Genomic DNA, 11,861 nt, shown 5'->3' with positions numbered 1-11,861 from the left:
GCATATACTATGTATCTACTGAGAAAGTACTGAGAAAGTGTAGTCCTAATGAATTAAGTTCACAATTTTCAAAGGTTGACTGCTGCGTGTCATTCGTACATATCTGCTTTCAACTTTCAATTAAGTAATCCATCATATATATATATATATATATATATATATATATATAAAATGGTAAGGAGGATTTTTTGTGATGGGATTGAATGTTAGGTGTATGGGCTTGTAATGTTATTTGTTTTTTCTGCACCCATATGAATGTTTAGGATGCAGGAAGAAATAATTCGTTAGGGTTTAGGATTGAAATAATTTGTTATTTGCAATTCGTTTGTTTTTGTTATATGGGCTTTTATGGCTTGTAATGTTATTTTTTTTGGGTGTTTATTTCTCTACCTCCACATTTTTCTTCCTACACCCTTATATTCTTTGTAATTTCGAATTTATCCTTCATAGTTTTGAATGATTCCGCTTTATCCTTCATAGTTTTGAATGATTCTGCAATAGGGATTTCATAAGTAAAAGGTGTTTCTAGAATAGATGTTCCGTAAACAAAGGCGGTTACTAGAATAGAAAATTCAGAAGACAAAAAATCATTCTGAAATAACCTTTATGGCAATCCTGATGCTCTTCGAGGCCATCCTTTAAGTGTAAGTTTCAGTATAAATGCTGATGGTATTCTACATATTCCATTTTGAGTTTTTGACATGCAGTTCACTTTCATGCATCATCTCTAACTTGTGTATGTTTCAAGCGTGATGGAGGAAAGAGTAGCAGACAAAACCGAGTTCAAAGAATTCTAGCATAGGACAACTGAATCACCTTACATCATGCGCCTTGTTTTATCTCCGGGTATAAGAGGCCTTCTCTTTGGTTATGATACAGGTTATATAAAAAAAAAAAGCCTTGTTCAAATCACCTTTATTATGTGTTGGATTGAGCTTGATTTTGAACGAAATTGATTTTTTTAATTAAAATAATTCCTTAACCTGAGACAATCTATAAGATAGTTTTGACAAACAAACATGTAGTGAATGGTTATGAAAGACGTTGCTTTGATCACTTTAAATGACATTTGTTTTGACTAAATTACTCACATTCAGGGGTGATTTCCAGGGCCTTGTTATACATCCGTGATGAATTTGACCAAGTTGACAAGAGAACTTGGCTCCAAATTAAGTTTGTTTTGCTTTCTTCCGTTTGAAACTAATGGGGGTGGAAAGATTGATTGTTTTAATCCACTATTCTGCAGGAAACCATTGTAAGTATGACTGTGGCAACAACTATAATTGGTGTTGCATTTGGAGGGTGGATGAATGACAAGCTAGGGAGAAAGAAATCTATTTTGGTGCCTGATGTTGCATTCTTTCTTGGTGCTTTAGTTATGGTTGTTGTGTCTGTTCCATTGGTGATCATTATGGTAAGAGTTTTAGTTGGTTTGGGAGTTGGAATTGCATCCATGACTGCCCCTCTATACATCTATGAAGCTTTCCCAACCAATATCAGAGGTGCTCTAGTCAGTATCAGTGGTTCATGCTTTGAGTTTTTGTCATGATTCACAACACTTTTTGCGGCTAAAGGAACATGTCCGAAATTATAAGGAAAAGAATGAGAGACTTCAACTATGATGTATTTGAATTTGAAATTAAATGTGTTTTATTTTATGTAAGATGTATTGGATGATGTTTGATAATAAATTGTTCAATTAATATATGTTCAATTATTTCATATTGAATATTATACAACTGTAAAAAATGCATTCATTTAAATGTATGAATGGATATTTTGATGCATGTAAGATTATCTATTGTTTTATTTATGGAATAGAGTTGGTGGGTAATGTGTGTAAATTTTACCTATGGACTGCGGTCGATGGGTATTACCTACGTTCGAGGGTATTACCTACGGACTGCTGTTCGTGGGTATTATCCATGGATTGATGTTACATACGGATCATATTTCGTATGTAAATTACCAACACCAACATTACATACGATTTTTTTTTTGTGGAAAATCTGTAGGTAATGCTGATTACCTACGGATTTCTGCTATTACATTGGTCCGTAGGTAAATCCGTTTTTTTTTTTAGTGATATGGAACATCTTTCAAAAGACTTCCAAGTATCTTTAACATCCTCAAAATGAAAGACAGTCTCCTTCGAAAATTTTGACTCACAACCCTCTCATCCAATACATCTTTTACTTTAGCTAACTTATTGCACAGCAAGATCAAGCGAGGAGTGTATTTTCCATGGACAACTGCCCAGTGTTGGGATAGAAAGAGAAAATTATTGAAATATTGATCACAAGTTTGTTCAATGAATCCAGATTCTTGCCTATCATGAGGCATGCGTTCGGAGGCCAAACTCTTTAGAAGCCAATTCATTGATTTTTCTTCCTTTGAGCATCTGAATCCTTTTAAAGATGGAAAAAAATAGCAGTGGTTAGGTTAAAAGAAAAACCTATGACAAGAAAGCAATTGACTGATTTTGGGTAGTAACATTATACCTTCTAGGTGGCATTTTTTGTAGTCGTTCACAAAATTACTACAACAATTGTCAAAATATCTACCAAGGCACTTGCAGTTGTAGGTTGCAACATGTCTGCAACTATATTTATTCCATCAACCAAAGTCATCTCTAAGAGGTATATCATGTTGTTCTGGAAGACGCACCAACAATGAGTAATACAAAAAAAAAATACCCACTATTTTAACAATAAAAACACAGGTCAGAACAATTAATAGAGAAGATCAACAATTTAACCTATGCCCACCAGAATGTACTTTGTTCTAAATATTTATTAGTGAAGAGATGCCTTTTCGCTTCCTCAGTCCGGAATAGAAATCAGAAAGACCTATTAGCATCCAATATCGTGATGGAGAAGGAAGGAACCATCAAAATTGGGCCCAATATACAATTTTTTAATTCAACATAGTAAACATCTCAGGAAGGCTTAAGGCAACTTGGGCTAAAGGAACATATAGAGACTTTAGAATATGGGCTGCTTCTTCCTGCACCTCCATACCTTCTTGTGCCACCCTCATAAATTTTTTTTATTCCAAAAATACCCTTTTCAATATTTCGGATTACGTAATCTAGAAGTTTTTTTTAGATTCAAAATTAGCTTCTGGATTATGTAATCCGGAAGTCTTTTGTGATTAGCTTCCAGATTACATAATCCGAAAGTCTTTTCTATACATAAGATTAGCTTCCAGATTATGTAATCCAGAAGTCTTTTTTTTCAGATGTGTTATTAGCTTCCGGATTACATAATTCGGAATTCTTTTCTAAATATGAAATTGACTTCCGAATTATATAATCCGGAATTTATCCAGATTACATAATCCATAGGCTTATTATTTCAAATCCAAGAGGGTGAAAAAAAAAGGATAAAATGATATTTTCATATTTAGTATGGGGTGACACAAGAAGGTATGGAGGTGTAGGAAGAAAGAACCTAGAATCTGTTGCCAAATCTATCATTGTATATGTTTGTCCATCTAACTTATTCTTGAGACAATTCTTTTAACAAAAATAAGGGAACAATGTGATTTTGGTATTATTACATGTAACACGACTCTTTTTTCTATTTGTAAATTTCCAATTTTCTGTTCTTTAAGGTTGTTCATCATCTATAACGTAACTTCTTTATTTTTTTTATTTTTTTACTTTCTTAAACAATAGAGCATAGACAGCACGTACTCCATCCTAGAGGTGCAACACTCAAATCCCATTAGTTGCAATGGGGAATAGGCTACCCACTATCGTATGGGTTCCAATCTTCTTTAATGCATTCTTATTTATATATTGAAAAAAAAAATTACTGTTTCATATTGATACCTAATAAGTTCATAAAAACTCTTATGCCACTGTTTACTCAATAGAGTTGTCATTGATGCGCCCTATAGAGTAACATTTAAATTGCATTCAAATAATACTCTCTGATCTGTATGTTTGAGAATTTAGAGACAAAAATAGACTTCTCTCTAAAGTATTGCCGAATATTCAATAAAGCCTGCACCCTAATTCCATTAAATTTCCACCCTCAACATCCCTGAATTCCTAGATCATCACTATCGAATCCTGAATTCTCCAAATAGCACAAAGCATATATAAGAAGTTTTATTTGAGTTTAAAAGTTGTACAAGAAATGTAATGAGTTTAACAAGTTGATGCTAATACCATTTCTTTGTATGAGAAGTACTAGTCCAGCAATCTGTCAAATAAAACCTAATTAGCATGGATACAAATATCTTTAACATTTCAACAATAATTTTAAGTCTACTTTTTTATTTATAATGGTTAAAGTATAAATAAATGTTACAAAGCTGAGTTCATGGTCACTTCTGCGAAACCACTTCTGAATAGACAAAAATATCATATTAAGGAACATGGGGTCTTTTCAAACTTAAACAACAAATATGAGAGATTATGACATCATCTCTTATCCAAAACCTTAAGGTAATGGGTTTGTGACTCACATATGAACTACAACAGGTCCTCTTACAAACAACATGTCCTCTTACAATGTGAATCCCAATCCCCTTCAAGATTTCTAAATATTGGAAGGAATAAGTGCGTGAAAAACAATTTTAAGGAAACTTCTCTTCATGCTTTTCTAAGACAAAAAAGAAAAACTATCAATTAAAATAAATGTATCAGTTCTGGTAACCCACATAATATCTAAAAAATTATATTACTTTATTCATAGGATAACTTCAGTACAGATCAGTGAAATTAAAATAAGACAAAAGAATAAGAGAGTGAAATTAAAAATGGTCTGGAATCAAAGGTAACACATGGAAAAAAAATAACCTAACACTAAATCAAAATTTTTAATTCATTGTAGAGAACCTCTTGTAACGGAGTTTACTACCTCCGGACAAATCTAGCCACTTTAGAAGAACTAAAGAACGTGAATTTATTCCATTTTTAGAGAAGGCTTTATAGTATATGAGAAGTCTCAATTGTCTGAGCCAAGATTTTAGGTTAAAGAGAGGTGTTACACCAACATTGAGATAGATGCTTTATTTGGGAGCATTGACTTCTATTCATCCATCAGGCGGGCAAGATTGACATTGACATGGTTGACATGAATTACATGATCCTCTTGACATGCATGGATCTCTTGGAGATTCCATCCACCTTTCTTTACCATGGACTACTATATTTATTTATAAAACTATATTTAGCTTATTAAAACTATATTTAGCTTATTGAAACTATATTTATTTTAATAAAGTATATTAGAGATTTTCAATTAATTACTATATACAATTAATTTTAATTTACGAAGAAGAGACTAATTTTAATTTTTTTAAATGTTAATAAAGGAGAAATTTATATATATATATATATATATATTATATTTAATATTAAAATTTAATTAAATAAATATAAATAAGACCCACATAAATTATCTAAGTTAAATTTTAAAAAACATAACCAACCTAATAGTTATATATAGTAAATTATCATGTAATTTATAAATGTCATGCAATATGATAAATTTACAAATGTCATGCAATATGATAAATTTATAAATGTCATACCATTTACATATTCAACTTAATAGTTAATCATGAATTTGGTGTCTTAAAAAATTTAGTAATGAATAAATTTGATATATATATATAATTAAAAAAAAATATCAACACCACTCTTTAAGTACATTATTAATTTTTAATTTACTTGGACAAATTTGTTAGTATAAAAAATACTATATAGTATATTTATTATTAAAAATTAGTATAAAGATACTATATCTATATTAATAATTTAATAAATACTAAACACAAAATATCTATATTAATGGATGTTATATATGTCTCTAGTTTTACACCAAATTGTAACAATTTTATTCACATTTATGGTTCTGGATGAAAGTTAAAGATTACAACATTATGATAGTCATTTACTTTTTGAAATATATTGATTTTGTTAATTATAATAATAGAAATCATTATTAATAATAATTTTGTATATAAATATATATAATATAATTTAAAAATCATAAATAATATTATAATTATTTAAATAAATTAACTTAAATAACAAAATTAATAATAAAATGAAAAATAATCAAATTATATTTAAATTTAAAATTTTATTTATTTCTTTAGTTGAATTTTACATTTTTTTTCTTTTATATATAATTGAAACTTTAAATTATTTTAATTAATTAAACCTATACAATAGACTATAGACTCGTAGATTCCCACTTATGTCCACTTTATTTTTCTGACCCTTGTACTTCTTACCGATTAGTCTCTTAACATCTATAAGATTAAAAAAAAGTAATACTTTAGGGTAGAAAACATAGACTTCCACCTTCTCTGTTCTTAAAATTCTTTATGAATAGGTATAGTCTACTTATGTATCGTTTTTGTTAACATATGGGTTTTGGTCAAGTCCTCCCGTATTTTTGTATTTTCTTTCTTTTTTCTTTTGTTTAATAATATTTTTTTTCATGTGATGGTAAATGATTGTTGTTACTTGAGGTGTCAGCCTAACTGAGATCTTGAGGATGGTGTTCTCTGGTAGCAGCCTGATTTTTTTGCAGCATCTCCTATCAACCTTTTATGCTCGGTAAAAGCAACACAATAAGGGTGGTGTTGTTACCTTGGTCATTATGGATGATTTCCACTCTATGTTGTTACTACATTTTAATTTATACATAGATGTGTCATGTGTCCTATAATTTTCAATTTAACCGTGTCCGTGTCGTATCCGTACTCGTATTTGTGTCTGGAGTTCATAGACTCTGTAACACACGAGTATGTTGTGCCAAGGTCTATTCCTATGACCAATCTCTTATTGTCCTCTGACATTCTTTTTTATGTGAATGAAGACTGTGAGATCAGAAGAATATAAGAATATGGATGAAGATGAAAGGGTTGATTTTTATGCTTAGGTTTAGGTTGTTATTTGAGAAGGTTATGGATGAAGATGAAAGGGTTGATTTTAATACTTAGGTTTAAGTTGTTATTTGAGAAGGTTAATAGATATAAATGATATAATATTTTAAATTGTCAATTGTTTATCGGTTATAATTTGGTGTATCGTTATTTTACTTAATTGAGTGTAAACTGAGCAACAATTCTTAATAAAATATATATTTTTCTCTCTCTTTTCTCTTCTTTCAAAATAAGATATATAAAAGTAACAAATTCATCAATAACTTTCTATCTTTTATAACAATACAGAATTTAAAAAAAAAATAGATATAAAATATTTAAACTATGTATATAATAAAATAAATATAATTAAAAATCTATTATATAAATCATAAATATTTTAGATTTTCTATTATAACGGTTTTATCAGTTATTATTTGGTCTATCACTTATGACTATTAGTATTAATCAATTGTAATTGTTTTATCATTATTTTTTTATTTTTTTATATATTTTCGTGAGTTATATAAATACATCAATCTTTAATAAAAATATATCATTTTTTTTCTTTCTCTCTTCTTTGTAAATAAGATATATAAAACTAATAAAAGGTAACAAATTAATCATTTCTATCTTTGATCACAATACAGATTTAAAAAAAAATAGATATAAAATATTTAAACTGTGTATATAATAAGACAAATATAATTTATATATATATATATATATATATATAAAGTGAGAGGGAGAGAAATTTTAAATTACATCTATGTTTTTTTTTCAATAATATTATTTTAAAGGTGTTATTAGTAATTTTCAAGTATCACTAATACGTTAATTATGCCTTAGTGAAGTGAAGGTTAAGGATAATTTAAACTTTTGAAAGAGTTGAATAAAATATTTTAACTAAGGGGAAATATAAAGAAAAATATTTTTTAACTAAGAGGAAATATAAAGAAAAATATATTTTAACTAAGAGGAAATATAAAGAAGTTACATGAGGAGGAGGTCTATAAATTAGTTTTTAGTTATAATAATAAGAATGATTAATAAGTGAAAATTTGCGAATAACCTTAGGAAAATTTGCGAATAAACTTAGGAAAATTTGTGAATAACTTTAGGGATTAGGAGATTTATTTTTTATCAATAATGTGCATTAATTACTAAAATGAGAAAATTTTTAAAAATTACTGAAATGTGTAAATTATTATACCTTAATTATTAAAATAATAAATTTTTTAAAAATTACTGAAATATGTAAATTATTATACCTCAATTATTAAAATGAATAAAATTTTTAAAAATTACTGAAATATATAAATTGTGTTAGTGTAAATAAAGTTGATAATTTAATTGAAGCCACACAACTTATCCATTTAAATAATTTTTTAAAATTTATTTATAAAATTTTAAAATTACACCATATTAATATCTTTCAAACCCTAAAAGCAAATGAAGAAAAACATTATTAAACCCCAAATGCTTCACAAGAAAATGTACTCAAGTGTGTACACCACATAATAATAGACATATATATATAATAGTCCATTTCTTTCTAGTGATTGCAGAATGTGTTATGATTCAGAAGAATCGAAGTCAGCCATGGAAAGTTAACTACTTATCATTAATGAATAAATCTCTCTTGTTTTGACAAAGCAAACATTAAACACAACAAATGAAGAAACTAAATATCATGACATTGATAACAAATGACATTGATGAAAATGAAAATTTTGACCATTTTGAACTGAGATGCCACCATGAAAGACTAATAATATAACTGTTCAGACCCAGATGCATGACATGACAATCAAGATACAGAGAATGGATATTGTTTTGTTAACCATACTTTTTGTTTCCCATTCCAACAAACAATTTTGCTTCAAACACTGTGCTATACTAACTCTGCTAAACTCTCCCAATAGGTATTCCAACAGTTTTACGCTGCCTGCATGTTGGATTGTCACTTCAAAAAATTCAAATTTCAATAAACCATTCATACAAATTCACTCTATCATTCTTCAATTCAAATAATCTCACATATTCTTACAAATTCATTTTATCTCCTCTTCACAAATCTCTTTCTCAATCCAAACACATTATGTAGAATACACATAGAATACACACTTAGTACATTTCTGGTGAAATTTATCCATCTAAATTTTAATAAAACACTATATTAACAAATTAGTTTCCACAATTATGGATTTTAGTTAATTTAGTGTATGAAATGAAATTATAAAAATATAATTTTAGTCTTTAAAGTTGGAGTCATTTTAATCTTTCATTGTAGGAATTAAAACGGCTGATCTAGAAGTAAAACATCCACTACACAAAAATTATTAAATAAAATTTAATTATAAAGATATAAACTATTTAATTTAAATCTCCATTCTAATTCTTCGCACGTCTTTTCGTTTTCCACAGAATATCATCATAACCATAAAGAAGCAAAATCAATGAGTGATATGAATGGGCGTGCGAGTCTTTCCGTTTCCAATTTCCTTGCACATGCACCAAGACAACCTCTTCGTGTATAGTGCCATTTCTCTTTATGTAAGTATAAAAATCAACCCTTTCATCTTCATTCATACTTCTCATGTTCTTCCTCATCTCACAGTCTTCATCCACATAAAGAACAATGTCCAAAGAAAACAAGGGATTGGCCATAGGAATCGACCTTGGCACAACATACTCGTGTGTTGCTGTATGGCTAGAGGAACAGTGTCGAGTGGAGATCATTCACAATGACCAGGGCTGTAGAACTACGCCTTCATTTGTGGCTTTCACAGATAATCAAAGATTGATCGGTGATGCTGCTAAAAATCAGGCTGCTACTAACCCAACTAACACTGTCTTTGGTAAATTCATTTAAATGTTTATATTAGTTATTTGTGTTGCCTTTTAGTTCCGAAAATGATAGCTTAACATTCATCGTTTACTTTGTGCCAAAGAGTATATTTTTTTTTGCAGTTCTCTAATTTGTTCTATAACTTTAAATTGATAAATATCATTCCATAAGACTACTTTGACTAACATCATTGAGGAATAGTCTTAAATTCTTGCTCTATTAATGACTGGTTTTGCAGATGTGAAAAGGTTAATCGGCAGAAGATACAGTGATCCCATTATCCGGGACGATCTAAAGTTGTGGCCATTTAAGGTCATTGCTGATTCTGATGACAAACCCATGATAGCTGTTTCATACAAGGGTCAGAAGAAACACATTTCAGCTGAAGAAATCTCATCTATGATTCTCACAAAGATGCGGGAGACTGCAGAAGCGTACTTGGAATCAGGAGTTAAGAATGCTGTGGTTACTGTGCCTGCTTATTTTAATGACTCTCAGCGACAAGCAACCAAAGATGCTGGTACTATTGCTGGCCTCAATGTCATGCGGATAATCAATGAGCCCACAGCTGCAGCTCTGGCATACGGCCTTCACAAGAGAGCGAAATGTCTTCTTGGAGAGCGAAATATTTTCATCTTTGATCTTGGTGGTGGTACATTTGACGTGTCTCTGCTCACCATCAAGGGTGATGTCTTCGAAGTCAAGGCCACTGCTGGTGACACGCACCTTGGAGGAGAGGACATGGATAACAGAATGGTGAAGTACTTTGTTGAGGAGTTCAAGAGAAAGAACAAAGTTGACATAAATGGGAACCGGAGAGCCTTGAGGAGGTTGAGAACTGTCTGTGAGAGAGCAAAAAGGACGCTCTCATATGCAGTTGACACCAACATTGAGATAGATGCTTTATCTGGGAGCCTTGACTTCTGTTCATCAATCACTCGCGCAAGATTTGAGGAATTCAACTTGGATCTCTTTAAAAGGTGTATGGAGACAGTAGATAGGTGTCTTGTTGATTCTAAGATGGACAAGAGTGATGTAGATGATGTTGTTCTCGTTGGTGGCTCTTCTAGGATTCCCAAAGTACAGCAGTTATTGCAAGACTACTTCATGGGGAAGGAACTGTGCATGAGCATTAACCCTGACGAAGCTGTTGCTTATGGAGCAGCAATTCAGGCTGCTTTGTTGACTAAAGGCAACAAGTTTGTTCCCAACTTGGTGTTATTAGATGTTACGCCGTTGTCTCTTGGTATATCTGTAAAAGGAGATCTCATGAGTGTTGTGATTCCTAGGAACACCATCATCCCTGTTGAGAAAAGGAAAGTATATGAAACAACCGTAGATTTCCAATCCTGTGTCTTGATAGATGTTTACGAGGGTGAAAGGACAAAAGCAAGCGATAACAATTTGCTTGGTTTTTTTGAACTTGATGGCATTCCTGATGCTCCTCGAGGCCATCCTTTAAGTGTAAGTTTCAGTATAGATGCTGATGGTATTCTAAGTGTAGTTGCTGAGGAAGAAAGCAGTGGAAGTAAGAACGGGATTACTGTAACCAACGATAAGGGAAGACTATCAACTCAACAAATTATGAGAATGATTCAAGATGCCGAGATATACAAGGCTGAAGATCAGAAGTACCGAAAGAAAGTTAAAGCAATTAATGCTTTGGATGACTTTTGTTCTTACAACAAGGACCAAGAACACTAGAATAAGGTTGATAAGATCAACTCCTTTACAAATCTTCCGAACTTGGGCTGGACTCTCTCGGCTTCTCCTCGAGTTGGGCTCTCGGCTTCTTCTCGGGTTGGGCTCTCGCGGCTTCTTCTCGAGTCGGGCTTTCGGCTTCTTCTCGGGTTGGGCTCTCGCGGCTTCTACTCGAGTTTGGCTCTCGGCTTCTTCTCGGGTTGGGCTCTCGCGACTCCTACTCGAGTTTGGCTCTCGGCTTCTTCTCGGGTTGGGCTCTCGGCTTCTTCTCCTCACAGGTGGGTGTGTGTACCTGCAAGGCGCTCCGATGCCAAAGTCAGATATAGTTTTATGTTCATCAGATCAATTGAATCTTCCTTACCTCTTGAGTTGAACCTCTATTTATAAGGCTCTCTTATTGGGCTTAAGAGTTACTTGG

The 11,861-nt window shown here is 31.2% G+C and overlaps 1 protein-coding gene and 1 long non-coding RNA gene across 2 annotated transcripts; both read left to right on the top strand.

Moving 5' to 3' along the window:
• The first annotated feature begins 597 nt into the window (after positions 1-597).
• LOC137825604 (uncharacterized) lies at positions 598-1,714 on the top strand. Its single transcript, XR_016515113.1, has 2 exons — positions 598-879; positions 1,247-1,714. It is a non-coding gene; the product is annotated as an uncharacterized LOC137825604 (long non-coding RNA).
• A 7,818-nt stretch (positions 1,715-9,532) lies between these two features.
• On the top strand, positions 9,533-11,446 carry LOC137825588 (heat shock cognate 70 kDa protein). Its single transcript, XM_068631288.2, has 2 exons — positions 9,533-9,752; positions 9,981-11,446. Exons 1-2 carry the CDS (start codon positions 9,533-9,535, stop codon positions 11,444-11,446), a joined length of 1,686 nt encoding a protein of 561 aa, XP_068487389.2.
• Positions 11,447-11,861: the final 415 nt, after the last annotated feature.

Source organism: Phaseolus vulgaris, chromosome 8 (assembly GCF_051622355.1).
Source record: "Phaseolus vulgaris cultivar YP4 chromosome 8, ASM5162235v1, whole genome shotgun sequence".
NCBI classification, from domain to species: Eukaryota; Viridiplantae; Streptophyta; class Magnoliopsida; order Fabales; family Fabaceae; genus Phaseolus; species Phaseolus vulgaris.
This window is presented reverse-complemented; position numbering and strand designations above follow the sequence as displayed.